The sequence below is a fragment of the Balaenoptera physalus genome (genome assembly GCF_965194825.1).
Source record: "Balaenoptera physalus genome assembly, chromosome: 11".
Taxonomy (NCBI): domain Eukaryota; kingdom Metazoa; phylum Chordata; class Mammalia; order Artiodactyla; family Balaenopteridae; genus Balaenoptera; species Balaenoptera physalus.
Genome location: NC_138896.1, coordinates 436500 through 451982, shown reverse-complemented (window position 1 = coordinate 451982; position 15483 = coordinate 436500). Strand labels below are relative to the sequence as shown.

Here is a 15483-nt window from a genome sequence, read left to right as displayed (position 1 = left end):
TACTGAATAACTGACACTATCATTGGCATAAAATCATTATTTTATAAATGGGTTTCATCTTTTGCCCTTGGAAACAAATCTATAAGCTTTTCATATTCTGTTAAGTTATAAAACAAGGAAGAGCATTCTTATTGAATAATTTAGTATCAGTCACTCAGTGTATATCGAAGGAATTATATGCAGAAGATCCAGCTGTGGACAGAGACGTAATATTGATCCTTATCCCCGAGAAGTTCTGATTGGAACTGTTAATGAACAGCAGAAGGCAGGATGTTGAGTCAATGAAACGGTGTTCATTCTCACTGCAGTCGGAGGGCAGGGAAAGTAGACAGCACTTTGAGCTGGAACAGCAGGAGGAGACTTGTGTTTGACAGGATGGGGAGGATGATGAAAAGGGTAGGAAGTGAGGCAGGAAAATGAATGATGCATTTTCACAGTGTCCTCTGCACCGTGAACACCCTGTAAATGTTTATTGAATTCAGCTTGTTTTGGAGGTCTTTGAATGCTCAGCCGCAGAGCTCAGAGTGCCGGTTATAGCACCTCTGCTGGCTGACAAGGCGAATTCTACCCATAACGCCAGCCTCTCACTAACGGGATTAGCAACACGGGGTTCCTTTCCTGGTGACTCTGGAGAACCATCTTAGAAAAAGTGTTTCCTGGTTCTTAGATAATTTGGGTTGGAATTCTGAGGGTTTTCTGGAAGACTTCTGAGAAGAGAATCAAGATAGCAGTATTTTGGTGGTATTAATCCAGGACAATAAAGAGAATGTCTTGACATTCTCTAGTGAAGTGTTAGGCTTCTAGAATATTAACAGTGTAGGGTGAAAAGGGTCCCAACTAGGTGGCTGGCAGTGGGAATAGAAATGAGGAATCCCATCCCACATCGCAAAGAAAGAAGTTGTGGTATTTGGAGATTTAAATTTTAAGGGGGACGTCAAAGATTTATGCTGTTAAGTCTACTCCACTAAACCCTGTACCTTCCTTTCCAAGTGCCAAGTTGCTTTTCAAAAAATGATTTTTCATCCTGATTTTTATGTTTATGGAACCCCCTCCCCTCCGTTTTGCTGCACATTCATTCTGAAATGATATGTAAGTTACGTGTCTGTATTAAGCCAGAGTAATAGATTTAATCCTCCAAATCTGTATGGTGGGAGTGACTTTTAAAAGCTATTTAGAGAAAATATTTCTGGTTTTACTTTAGTAGATGTCTTCTTTAATAAAAAAGAATGGAATGGTTGAGCAAGAAATCTGTCAGAGAAGGGGTCCATTAAATCACTTAGTAAGCTCCGTGAGTCCATGGAAACGCTGCCTCTCTCTTCCAGGGCCACCGGGCCTTCACAGCGCCACGCTGGACCTGGACGGCGAAGTGCGTGCCTCCGTGCCGGGTCATCTAGGCCAGACGGCGTCTCTGAAGAGGGGCAGCAGCTTTCAGCCTGGTCGAGATGACGGTGAGTGTCTCCCTCCCACTTTTATATTTTAAATTTGTACTTGTGTAATAGCCAACGTTTTTCTCTTGGAAGATTCCATAATTACCTGTGTTACTGCTGCTGAGTATTACCAGCCATCATCCCTTCTACTTAAGCAACTACCCAGTAATTAAATTTAGATAATTAAAATGAATTTTACATTGTACATTAAAGAAATGTCATTTGATTTTTTAATAAATCATTGGGCACAGGTCAGTGTTACTCAACACATTTCTGTGGTTGAATTTTTAAAAATATGCCACAGACAAAATTCTCTGAGAACGTCTTTAGGATGAAAGTTGCAACAAAAGTGAATCTCTGTAGTCAGTACAGAAAAATAGTAGACACCTTTTTAATGAATTGTAAAATTTGGTTTGAAAAGAGTTGTTTGTTTATTAATCATAAATTAGTTACTAATCATTTTTTCTACGATAAGGCATCTCAAATTGTAACTGTGTTACATTTCTTCCTGAGGTTGACATTTATCTTTTGTTTGTTTACCTATATGAGATACAAAACATGTTGGTTATAATGCATTTGTGTACCAATTAGATTAGATGCTATTAGTCACTGGTTACTTAACCTCAATAATAGATATAAGAAATGCAAATAAGGTAATAGAAATACCTTACTTCTTATTAAGTTCAAATACCTCTAAAGATTATTTCAAAGTATTTCATATTATTCTTCTAAGTACTGGAGTAGAGATTTTTTTTCTAAAGTTTTATTAATAATATGAATGAATGTCCATCATAAGCACTAAAATCAAATGATACATTTGCACTAAATGAAGGGATTCCATAACTGTCAGTGTGGCTTCTTCTTGTCCTGTGCCCATTCTCCACCCAGCCCACCAAACACTAGAGTAAACACCGGGAAGAGCAGAACTGTTTGATTCTGTGCATTGTGGTACCATGCAGCCCTCTAAGCAGACACAGCCAGGGCCTGACCCTGAAGTGCAGCCCACCTGAGTTTCAAAAAAATACTTCCTTTAATGAGTAGGATGACACATGATCTATGAAAACCCTTTCCACACCCCTTCCTTGCCCTTATGTGATTCACTGCCACCAGTTGACATGCTAACAGGCTTAAAACAGTTAGAAATTATACTTGAGGCTGACTGTAATGAATCACATCAGCTTGAACAGTTCAAATTTATCCTGCCTGGGGTTTGTCAAGCTTCTTGCATCTATTTTATCGAATTCTGGGAATTTCCATCAAATTTGCAAAATTTTTGGCTATTATTTTGTCAAATATCTTTCTGCTGTGCTTCCTTTTCTGGAATCCCAACTGCATGTATGTTAAGCCAGTGGATTATCCCGTAGATCACTGAGGATCTGTTCCCCACCCCAGTTTCTCCACTCTGTGCTCCACTGTAGAGTTCATTGTTATGCCTTCAACTTCTCTGATCTTTTATCTTCAGCATCTAAGCCAAAAGTTTCATGTACTTTTTCATCTCTAGAAGTTCCATTTGGTTCTTTTAAATATCTTCCCTTTCTTTCCTCATTATTTCATGTTTTCCTTTACTTGAACATTGTCCTTATAGGTTAATTCTCTCTCTGTCATTTGTGGCTCTGTTACTCTTGACTAGTTTTCTCCGTGGTTTCTGGTTCTGATTCTCCTTCCCCTGCCTTTTAGCCTGGTTAATCGTGTTTCATTGTTTCTCAGACATTGGGAGTGTTCGGTGTTGAGTGTCTGGGTTTTGTTCTCTTCCTTTAAAGAGTGTGAGACTTTGTTTCACCGGTTACTTGCAAATAAGTTTGATTCATCCAAGGCCTGTGGTTAGTTGCTGGAGCAGTACCCTGCCTTCTAGGGAGACTTGAGGCCACTCCTGAATGGCCTGGGGTCACTCAGGAGGACTGCTCCCTCCCCCGTGTGATTCCTGGAACGCTTGGCCTTACTACTCCCTGGCTGCTCTTTGCCTGGCTGTGAAGTTCACTGGACATGAGCATGACTTAGGAACACTCTTACGTGGTTTCTTGGAGCTTTTTTCCCACGTAGTTCCTCCCTCCTTTCCAGAACTCTTCCCTGTATCGTCCACTCTCCCCCACTGCCCTGAACTCCATCTTTCCAACTCAGAAAGCCCACTGAGCTTTGCTTCAGTTCCTCCTCCCTTGACCTCTCTTGTCTAGAAATGGCAGGCAGAAATCCAGAGCAGTTGTGGACTCCCCACCTGTTCCCTTCCCCTTCCCTTAGGGATCACAGTCCTGTGCTGCCTATGAAATGCTTGTTTAGATATTCCCCCCCCACCCCCGCCCCACAGTTTTCTAGTTGTTCATGACCAGAGGTTAAATCCAGCCCTTGTTATTCCAGCATGGCTAGAAGTGAAAGCAAAGTAAGTCAGCTTTAATTTCTCCAGAGTTATTACTTGAAATTGGAACATTATGAGGGATTGCTTACAGTAAACAATAGCTGTGAATAAAGTTGAGGAAGCTCATTCTTGATCTTGTGATCAAAAGAAGCCTATGTTATGACTTTTTTTTTTTTTTTAAAGAGCTTCTGACTTATTTATTTATTTATTTACTTTATTTTTTTGGCTGTGTTGGGTCTTCGTTTCTATGCGAGGGCTTTCTCTAGTTGTGGCAAGCAGGGGCCATTCTTCATCGCGGTGCACGGGCCTTTCACTGTCGCGGCCTCTCTTGTTGTGGAGCACAGGCTCCAGACGCGCAGGCTCAGTAGTTGTGGCTCACGGGCCTAGTTGCTCCGCGGCATGTGGGATCTTCCCAGACCAGGGCTCGAACCCGTGTCCCCTGCATTGGCAGGCAGATTCTCAACCACTGCGCCACCAGGGAAGCCCTACGTTATGACTTATATTGAGACAAATTAGATACTCCTGCCATATTCCCTTAGTTCTTTTCGTCAGTCTTAGGAGATAACTCTTAAAGTTATTCTTTCAGTGATAGAGCATGTGGGAATTTATCAATAAGAAAAGAAAATCCAAAATCATTTTTTAGTTATAATGATCAGAATTTGGATGTAGTAGGCTTAGAAGGAACAAGGGGAAAGGGCTCTCAGTACACACATACACACGTGGGTGTAAAGAATCTGGGCCCCCTGCATTGGGAGTGTGGAGTCTTAGCCACTGGACCACCAGGGAAGTCACCACATTTACAGTTTTGAATCATGTCACTCAGAAATATGTCTCTAATTTTCTTGGGGTCTTCCTTTCTAGCTTTCAATAAAGTTTTATATATTTAAAAAAAAAAAAAAAAAAAGATCAAAAACACATGACCCTCAGAATTGTTCCCTGTCACCGGGCAGGAGGCTGCAGGAGCCCGTGTGTTTTGCGAGAGCCCTGGTGCCTGAGTGCCAGCCCCTCGGTAACACGGCCCTGCAGCCAGTGTGCACCTCTGGTGGGGACACTCCATCCCAAGGGGAATTCAGACAAAATCATTTTATCAGTTTATCTGCTATAGAAAGATTCAACCAATGGAATCCAGAATCTTTTTGGAAACCTTTTGGAATTGGTTTATGTTTTTATTTATAGTTGTCCAGATACTTTTCCCATCATAAAATCATTTCACATAGAATACTTGTTAATTTTTTTTCTTTTTTTATATACATTCATTTATTTGTTTTTGTCTGCCTTGGGTCTTCATTGCTGCACGCTGACTTTCTCTAGTTGCGGCGAGTGGGGGCTACTCTTCGTTCCGGTGCACGGGCTTCTCATTGCGGTGGCTTCCCTTGTTGCGGAGCATGGTTTCTAGGTGCATGGGCTTCAGTAGCTGTGGCTCGCGGGCTCAGCAGTTGTGGCTCACGGGCTCTAGAGCGCAGGGTCAGTAGCTGTGGCGCCACGAGCTTAGTTGCTCCGCGACGCAGGATCTTCCCAGACCAGGGCTCGAACCCGTGTCCCCTGCATTGGCAGGCAGATTTTTAACCACTGCGCCACCAGGGAAGCCCAGAATACTTACTAATTAATGGATTCAACAAGAGAGAAGCTGAGTTTACTTCCTATTTGTTTATTTTGTGGTTTTAAGTAGTGAGAAGGCGGCGTTCCCTCATTCCCTTGGGGTGGAGGCATCCAGTGCCGACTGCTCTCGGGAGCAGGTGGTGTGTATGCGGGACGTGTGCGCACGCAGAGCACCTGGGTGTCGCAACTTCAGACCAAGGGGGGCTCGTCAGCTTGGGTCACTTTCACGTGTTCCCCGCAGACCCGGCCAAGGATCTGTGAGCTCGGGAGCCCGATGAGCTCTCCCAGCATGGGATGCAAACCGGAGGTCAGTTCGGCTGCAGGAGCATGGATCTTTTGAAACTAATTTTCAAAAAATTAGTCTTTTGAAATTAATTTTGGGGACGATCCCGTGTAAGAGGCTGCTTGCACCCTTATGAGGTGGGTCTTCTAAAGCTTCAGGTTTTAGGTCTTGTCCTGTCTCCTGCCTTGTCCTTGGCCCGTGACACCGGAGCTGTGGCCACACCAGGTCTGCTGCTGCCGCCGTTGGAAGGCAGCTCGTGTCGGTCCGTGTTGAGTTGGTCTGTAGGTGATAAAGGGGGGGGATTGGGAAATGGTTGGTGCTCGCAGACCTAATACATTCACCTTTATTCCCTCGAACTTATTCTTCCCACAAGAAGTCTGTCAGACCTTGTTTCCCACTTTCTACAGTAATTGCGTTAAACGATGTGGAATCCAAGAGGCTTCGGTATTTTTACTTTCTGTTAAATTTATTTGTTATGGGAGGAGTTTTTAATTACATGATTGTGCTTGAATATGTTCCTTTATGATAACGTGATTCCTTACTGAGTTTCCACCATGTAGGGTGCAGAGTGCATTTCTGACGGGTTAGTACGAGCCTCAAGTTAGTTACTGGCCATGGGGTGGCCTGTGGCATGGCTTTTTGAAGAGAAATACAACAACCTGAAGACAACAGGGTTGGAAAGCCGAAGCCCCTCCTCTGTGAAGCTCTCCTGTCCTGCCTCCGCGCCCCACCTGCTCCCCCCAGGCCCGCTGAGCAAGCAGGCCCCTCTGCCCACTGTGCCGCCACAGGCGTTGGTAGTTGGTGGGAAAAGGAAATACTGGTCTATCAGCAGATTAAAGCTCTGCAGCCCAAGTGGGACAGCATGGGACACGTTTTTAGGTGGGGGAGCAGCAGTATGTTCAAACACATTTTTAGTCTTGATTCAAAAGGATATTAATAGTATTTTATTCTTTTCCTCTTTAGCATGGAGATACCAAACTCCCCACCGGGTGGCATTTGTTGAAAAATTGACCAAGCTTGTTTTAAGTCAGCTGCCCAACTTCTGGAAACTCTGGATTTCGTATGTTAATGGAAGCCTTTTCAGTGAGGTATGTGTACAGATTTGACTATAGTTGTAGCTAAGTCGTGGGTTTCTAGTCTTAAAAATTTTAGATTTTGAAGTGACTTTTTTAAAGCCTCAGAAGCCCAAAGCCTCTAAGTATTGTCAGATGTTTTAAGATTAGTAGAAAATGCTGTAAAGCCCTAACACTTAATAGCCGTATGGCCTTGAACAAGTTAGTCAACTCTTCTGGGGGTCACTGTCCTTGACTGTAAAGGAGAATAGTGAGGGTCTCTCTCAGAAGGCAGGGGTGAGTGCTCCGGGAAACAGTGGCTTAAAGAATAAAAGAATCTGAATTGAGTATAATGCCAGTCAGGCCATGTGGTGGATGAAACTGTCGTGCAGTTGATGACGAACAAGTGATACAACAGGGATCAAATGTTTGCATCTTGCACGTGGGTCTCAAGTGAGAGGGAGCTTCCCAGTTGGAAAGAACTTGAAGATCCTGTTTTCTGGCCCCTATGTGATCAGCCTGGAGAAGTTGTTTAAGGCTTTACATTCTCACAAGTTGCACGTGTACTTAGTGTCCTAATCATGTATAATTGGAGCACAGAAATTACGAGCGTAAAGTAACGACTCTTGACTTTTGTGTGTAGCACACAGATTCGGACTCGTCACTCAGTTGTCTCACGTCAAGTGCCCATGACAGGCCTCCAGGTCCCAGAATATAGACTCTGAGGCCCTTTGCCTGGAGGTCTGGTGGCTCAGGAGAGGACAGCTCTGGTTTCGTATCTCCGAGGAGACTCTTCACAGCCCTGGGGAAGCTGGGAGAGGCGGGGTCTTCCTGGGGGTAGTGCACTTGCCAGCACAAAACTGTTTTTGCTCTTTTACACCAAGGACACCTCTGCAGTTTGACAGAAGGTGGTGGGTGTCTTGGTCCTCCAAGATCCATCCAGTCTCCTTTGACCACGAATATATGCTCATGCCGCCATTAAAGAAGTTTGCCACTATCTCTTTTCCTTTTAATGTGGTAGATCCCTAGATGTTTGTTTAAATGAAAGGTTAGTTATCTAAACCATAAAATTTGCTTAGTACATGAAAAACAGAAAAACAACAGTGCATGCAAAAAACAGACTCCTTCATGCAGAAAACCTGTCTCTTAAGCATGAGTTATCCCTGTATTTTTTTCTTCCGTTAATTTCAGCAGTATATCAGTTACTGACACATTCAAATATTATAGCAATAAATAACATACCTCACAACTCTTTCATGTCCATTTTGTATTACCTGGTTATTATACAAAAGCTCTGTTGAAAAGTTAACTGTACAGAGGAAGTCAGTCTTCCGTAAAATATGTGTAGAGTTTGGCTGGCCTTCATTGCTGCCTGAAGAAGAGAGTGCCTTCAGGTGTCCTGAAAAAAGTTTTCTCAGCGTTGTGCTTTCAGACGTGCCCGATCAGCCCGCATTTTTGTTCATGGCAGCTGGATGAGAGTGGCGGCCTCTGTGGTGGGGAAGGTTTGGGTTTCTTGCCTTTTGCTGCAGTGGGGGACAGCCACCCCCTGCTGCCGTGTTGTACCCTCCCCCTCTTACCTGCTCCCTCTGAAGCAGAGCTCGTGTGAGACGGGAACGGGGAGCTGCTTCCACGCCAGTGCTGGACAGCTGCGTCCACCGCGTCTCTGGCGGAGCGCCAGGGCTAGAGGAGGACGCCCAGTGTGTGTCGCGTACCGGCTGTGACCTTGGGCAGATACCGCTACTTCTCAGCCTACTTCCAGGGGGATGGTTTGCGAATTAGATGAGTTAATATTAAGTGAAGTGCTTGTAACAGTGTCGGGGAGATAAATGAGAATTTGCTCTTCTTATCTGGAGTAAATATTTATTCCAGCATGTGCAGCGTCATTGGCCTGGCACGCAGTAGGTGCTTCGTGAGCAAGGCTTAGCAGTGGCGAGAAGTGTGGGGCTGATGCAGAGCAGAGGCGTGCTGAGTGCTGCCGAGGCCGGTGCTCGCATCGGCGGGAGCAGGACCCAGGAAACGGCTGGAGACCTAGCCTTGTTTCCAGCCGAGTCTTTTCCTTCCAACTGGAGCGGTTTCTGGAGGTGGCCCCCACGCACGGACACTAGTTGCCTCATCTTGCATCTTTTTAGGGTTTTTTGATCTGAGATGATTTAGTGAAAAGGGAAGGTATTCTCCTTCTCACAGGTTATATACCTAGTTGTGTAAACGTCTAAATGAAGTGTTTGGTTGCAGATGAGGAATAAATGAGCTCAGGAGTCACAGCACTGGAAAATCATTGTGATCAGTTGTGCTGAGTTGGGTGTGCCTGTGGAATTTCTAACTGTTTATACTCGTAAACTTTTCTTAAAAGTTTATGGTAATAATTATTAAGTGTAATTCATTCTACAGATTTGGGCATGTTTTTAAACTAAGTGACCCTCTATTGAAAAGCCAGAAAGACACCAGAGGACAGTGGAAGGAATGGAGGAGTTAGGACAGGGTGCCATCATGTCATGAGTGAGATCCAGAGACTTAATTAAGTTAATATTGGGAAGAGTTCCAGGGTTTCAGTCTCATACAAGAAAGCTCTCTAACATTTAAACACGATTTACTTGGAATTTCTTATTTTCTCTTGTTGTAAAACTGTTTTGTTTTATTTCAAGTTCATCTCTTAAAAGATTTAGATGGAGTTTCCAACAGTTTAACAAATAGTTCTTCAGACCAGTCAAGGCCATGTGAAGTAACACATGTGAATCAAAACAGTGCGATCTAGCCGTTGGTCTTACCACAAAGTAGTTTTGGTCTGTGTGTGCAGGAAAGAGTTAAGGTTTTTAGCTAGCAAAATGGTTAATAGTAGGTTAAGATTTTACCTTTAGATATATTTTAAATATAGTGTATTTTGAGGTGAAAACTTTTAAAGTATCCAAATAATTTTTAAACTTTAGGAATCAGCATGTTTAAAAATTGCATAACTCATAGTATGTACATTAAAATGTACTTTCTGTTCCAAAATTAAATTTTCTTTTAAAAGTAGGGCAAAGTGTACATAATTCAGCATGTTGGAGATGTTCAACTCTTCATCAGATTAAAACAATAAGTAACGATTTTTTTAACAATTGCAAGAGGTATGCCTTACAGGTAGTTCCCCTACCCTCTCCACTTCTTTTATGTTTGGCGACAGGCCCTCGACATTTAAACAGTTATTCTGTCCAGTAGGTGTCGTCACGCGTGCATTAGCACCTGTTTGGTGGGCAGAATTGTTCTGGCAAAGTTTAACCTAAATTTTGGTATGACGTTTTTTAAGCAATTGATTTTCACTCTTTTGATTCAAAAATATTTCACAGAACAAAGGACTGTGAAATAATCTTCCCATTGAACAAGCCCATTGTATAAAAAATTCAGCATTAGGTACTACAGCAGATACAACCAGAAAAGACCCCATCTGACAGGACACTTGCAGGTTTGTATGGGCTTGACCCTTCCCGGGGACAGATGACACCTTCTTCCAGAGGCCCTTCCCATCCGTCCTCCACAGCACAGTGAGCCAGGGCTCAGAAAAACAACCAATAGGGTGTTGGCTCTGTTTCCAACCGTGTATAATATAAAGAGAATGAGCTTTACTCTTAAGGAGTTGGCTCGTGTGACTGTGGAGGGTAGCAAGCCCCAAAGTCCGCAGTCAGCACACTGGAGACCCTGCAGTTCCCAGCTGGAGGCCAGCAAACTCCAGACCCAGAAGCACCACCGTTTCACCTTGTTCTGCCCAGGCCTTCTGCAGACACCAAGTAGGCAACCTGAAATTCAAATTTGGACCTCAGAGGAAAGATTTGGGCTGGAGATGTAAATTTGGAACGGTGATCTTGTGATTTATAATAAGAAATATATATTTGATCTTGCTCACTCTTGATACTGTGACTTCCTAAGTGAGGAGTGGTAAAAGATGCCTTTTGTTGTGATAATGAGTGTCTCCCACCTGAGGATGGGGGCTAGTTGTCTGGAGGACCAACCCTGTGTTTAGAGGGTAGGAGCTTTCAGTCCCACCGCCAGACCTCGGGGAGAAGGGCCGGAGGCTGAGTTCAGTGACCAGTGGCCAGTGATCTAATCAACCATGTCTACTTAATGAAGCCTCCATAAAACCCCCAAAGGACATGTGGAGGTTGGGGAGAGTGTCCCACCTGCAGAGGGCAGGGGACTCTACCCCTTTCCCCACACCTCGCCCTGTGTCTCTCGTCTTTGTAGCTGGTCAAACTCCGACATGAGCCCCTCTGGTCATGCCTCATTGCAGCTCTAAAACGCTTCAGTTACTTCTTGTTTGTCCTAAAAAGCATCAATTTCTGTAAATCCTGGTATACAAAGAATTTTGATGGTTGTTGGCCAGTGAACTTAGAAATTTGCTTATTGAATTATTATTGTGAATTTGGGGTTTAGTTTTTTTAAAAACTAAACTTAAATTCTTTTTAAAGCGCATCTCTACAAAGAAAAAAATGATAAAAGCTGCACGTAAGTGTAAATGAGCTCCGGAAGAGGTGTGTGTGTGTGTGTGTGTGTGTGTGTGTGTGTGCTGGCCTCTTCTGTCAGGGTGTCTGATACTTTGCTGAAGACGTCAGCGACCCATATCCTTGTCTTACTCCTTCCCGTCAGTGGTGTTGGTCCTGTAGACCGACTCTCCACCCTGTTTCTCTAGCTTATACCTTACATAGAAATGGCATTCCTTGAAGTGTTTTTAAATTACCTTGGCGTCAATGTCATAATTATTTATAATGTAGTTGTTCCTAACTAGAAAGTTCTCTAACCAAATATACCAGTATCTTACCTTTAAAGGGTAACTTTTACATTATGTTGGTGAAGTATCTGAATTTTCTTTTACATTGTACCATTTTGTGATTACTTCTTCCTTTGGAAAGTTCCCTAAGTTTGCCCTGCTAGGACATTCTGTATAATAATATTTAGTTGTTAGAAAATTTGGTAATAAAAAGTTAACTGAAATCCAGTGGAACAGATTTCTCTTTTAATCAGTGTAAAGTGGTCTTCTACACATTAAGGAGAAAGAGAAATCAGAGGAAAACATGGCTATCAGTAAACAGATAACAATCAATTCTAGAATACATTCCCTCCTAAATTAGACTGTAAAGCCCCTGGAAGAAGAGCAGTGATGTGTAATTTTTTAAAAATAAAATGCCAGCGTTAATGCTCATATTCACGAAAACTATCGGGAGGAGTGGAGCGGGGTGTCCACAGGCGTCCGGACACTTGTCCAGAGCGTCTGCTCCTCTCGTTTCTGCACCCACCGCCCGGGAAGTGGTGCTGGGGCGGCATCGTGGACTGAATGCCTGTAGGCTTAACTATAGAAAACTGTGGATGAAAACAGCATGTGAAATTCACCTACAGAAAGTTTCAGTTTAATACTTAGGTTTATTTATGAGAGTTGTACTTAAAGGTTTTAGGAAGATGAACAGCTTCTTGTTGGAATAAGAAGGGTGTTCTAATTAGCCATCCTTTAATCAGAAACTTAGATTCCTTCTTATACATTCCTTTAATCACGTTGTGACTGTATTTCATGCTTTCTTTACATACAACTGCTAAAGCATTTCTTTTTTTTATAAATTATTTCTAAAGACAACTAATTTTTTTTTTTTTTTTTAATTTTTAAGACTGCTGAGAAGTCAGGCCATATTGAAAGATCAAAGAATGTAAGGCAAAGACAAAATGATTTTAAGGTGAGTGAAGGATAGGTATGTAGACTTTTTCTTGGGGTAGGGTTTTCTCAACCAAGGTGACTAGAGACCTTGACCTACATTGAAGACATTTGTCTTGCGCAGGCCGACTCTTCCAGTTGATTTAATCAAGTTGATGCCTTTTAATGTAGTTTTGCTTGTTCATTATTGTCTAGAAAATGATCCAAGAAGTAATGCACTGTCTGGTGAAGCTGCTCCGCGGGGCCCTGCTCCCGCTCAGCGACGCGGAGGGCGGAGGGCGGCAGTGCAGAGGCTGGGAAGTGAAGGCCGAGCTCTCTGGGCAGGGGCTCGCTCACGCCATCCAGACTCTCAGGTAAATGTGGGCGTGTTCTCCGGAAAAGGGGGAAAAGCCACACACTCAGTGTGGGATATGATTTTTAATACACTCAACACAGAATTTTACTCTCTCCTTTTGTGTCCACTGTTTCCCGTGTGTCATCTGATAACTAAGCTCTTAGACCTCGCTGGTGCTTTTGTCTGATGAGAATGTCACCTTTTTCATTATTTAGTTCAGTGTCACTGTGATGTTATCCCTGTTAATGGGCTTACTTTCCCCATGTTTTCAACATAACGCTGTAGCTTACAAGCACCATCGTGAATCGTTGCAGGTTGGCCAAAATGATGTCGGGAATTGCTTCCAGATCCCGCTCTGCTGACATTTGTTTTGCTGTGTTTGTTCTACAGGCTTACTTATGAATCCTTGACTGCCCTTGAGATTCCTAATGACCTGTTACAGACGATCCAGGACCTCATCTTGGATCTTCGAGTGCGTTGTGTGGCGGTTACACTGCAGCACACAGCGGAAGGTATGTTGAGAAAAACTGATGACATTGGCTAGACAACAGTTATTTGCACATGCCACTTCTTTCCAGCTTCCAAATCCTTAAAAACATGAAAGATGCTCTTATAGAAATCTGAGTATTTCAGACTGTCTATAGCTGCTCAATATAATTTTTTTCCTTTTTTGAAACTTTTCAAATCTACTTACTTTGAGATGCCAGACCATATATAAATTAAGATGGGTATACTTGAAAAATATTTAAGAATATAAGAACATCCTTATGGAAAATGTTAAGTGGAAAAAGTAGAATATAAAATGTGTATAAAAGTATGATCCCAATTTTGAAAATATATATATTTAAAATTTTAGATTTAGAAATATCAGCATAAAATCAGAAGAAAGACTGTTAACAGTTTCTCTTTGCCGCAGAAGTTATAGGTGTTCATTTTCTTTATACTTTTATAGAGTTTTCAGGATTTCTGCATATAGTCATAAACAATAAAGGTTATCTTTACAAAGCAGCCTTTTGGGTTATTAAACATTTTCAAAAACAATCAAGAACATTGTTGTGAAAGGTGCAAGCCGTTTGTCTCTGTCCCAAGGAATTTGTTGTAGGCAGGCTGTGTCTGCACAGAACCGGCCCCTGGCCCAGGCCGGGGCTGAGCCCTCAGGTGTGCGCCAGTCGTGTCCTTCCCGCCGTGGGGATCGCGTTGTCATCGTCGGGAGCATACAGGACGGAGAGAGAGTCCGCTTTGGTCATCAGAAATGTTAGGGGAAAGTGCCGTGTGTCTTATATTGTACCTGTTCAATATTATCAGGAGTGCTGAATGACTACTAAGTTGTTGTCTGAAGCTATCACTGAGCCTAGCCCAGCATTCTCCAGATTGGGCTACACAGTAGACAATTTTATTTACATTAATGTTGTATTAGAAAAATCCAGTGAGTGGTACACATTTAAATCCTTGAGTCTACCAGAATTATATTCTCTCCCTACTTTCACTGATTTTTTTACAAACTTATATAAAACAATTCAAAACCATAACCTTTATGCATTTTTATCTCTCTGAAGTTCAGTGAGATAATTATAATAAGACGCGCTCGTGTACTTGTGTTCCCTGTAGAAGTAAAGAGATTGGCTGAAAAGGAAGACTGGGTTGTCGACAGTGAAGGCCTGACGTCCCTAGTAAGTTCAAATTCTTTTCGGTGATTAATCATTAGTGTCTGTTATATTCAAAGTAATTGACTTACTTTGATAATGAGCGTATGCTCTCTATTGCAACTCTAAAACGTTTCTGGAAATGGAAAAGCAAACTTCTTAAAGTTTTCCTTCTCAGAGTCATTTTTGCTTAACACTAACCACAGGTATTTAAAAATTAGTAAAAATAATGGATCCCCCTTTAGAGTGATCTTTCTTCATTCTGTGACTCTTAACTGTTTTTTGTTGAGTTACATTTTTTAATGTAATTCTAAGTTACCCAGCAATTTGAATTTTTCAGAAAAGCAGGATAGGAAACCAGTGCTGTTGCTGGGCCCTAAGGCAAAACAGGCAACAGCGAACTTCTCCAGACGCATGCAGGGGTCAGGTGGGCAGTTAAAACCATGGTCTGTTCGCTCTTTTCAGACGGGGCTTTGAGATTTTCAGAATCCCCTTGAAAATAGTGTTAGTGTTAGAGTTTCGTGAGTTCTCATGTTTTCGAGTCTGTCCCATGGATCCCGCAGCAACCTGTATGTGGGTGTCAGGCAAGGTTAAAACATTCAGTGGCTTAAAACAAGGGGGCATTTCCTTTTTCTCTCCCACTATAGAGGTTGGGACTGGTGTGGCAGCTTTGTCATGTAGTACGGGCAGTGTCCAGGGCTCCTCCGACTCCTGCTTTGTGACCCTTAGTGTGGCTCCTCTCTCAGGATGGCCTCATGACATGGGATGGCCACTGCAGTTCCAGCCACCACAGCCTTACTCCTGTCAGCAGGGAGGTCCAGCATTTTCCCAGGAGCCACAACTGACAACTCTGTTTACATCTAATTGGCCATAATTTATCCACGTGTCTACCCCGTCTGCAACAGAGGCTGGAAAAAATGTAGTTTTTCAGCAGACCACAATCCTGGCCCCAGCAGTTTCTGCCTTACCTTAGTAGACAGGTACAGTAGAATAAAACGGCCTGACTTGCCCACATTTACAAAGTAGTGGGGCTCAGGTTGTTGAGGAGCAACCATCCCCTGTAACATTTCTTCACGTCCTTGAATTTGTGTGCTTGTCCACAACCTTCCTCTGACAGTTGGGGA

The 15483-nt window shown here is 42.9% G+C and overlaps 1 protein-coding gene across 6 annotated transcripts in view; it reads left to right on the top strand.

Moving 5' to 3' along the window:
* Window positions 1-15483, top strand: part of EXOC2 (exocyst complex component 2) — a 155590-nt gene that overhangs the window by 84049 nt on the left and 56058 nt on the right. For all 6 annotated transcript variants that reach the window (XM_082414831.1, XM_082414832.1, XM_082414833.1 and 3 more), the window contains exons 12-17: window positions 1323-1448; window positions 6623-6747; window positions 12339-12404; window positions 12578-12735; window positions 13107-13228; window positions 14325-14386. In XM_082414831.1, the coding sequence (XP_082270957.1) occupies window positions 1323-1448; window positions 6623-6747; window positions 12339-12404; window positions 12578-12735; window positions 13107-13228; window positions 14325-14386 (659 nt within the window). The remainder of the gene's footprint in view (window positions 1-1322; window positions 1449-6622; window positions 6748-12338; window positions 12405-12577; window positions 12736-13106; window positions 13229-14324; window positions 14387-15483) is intronic.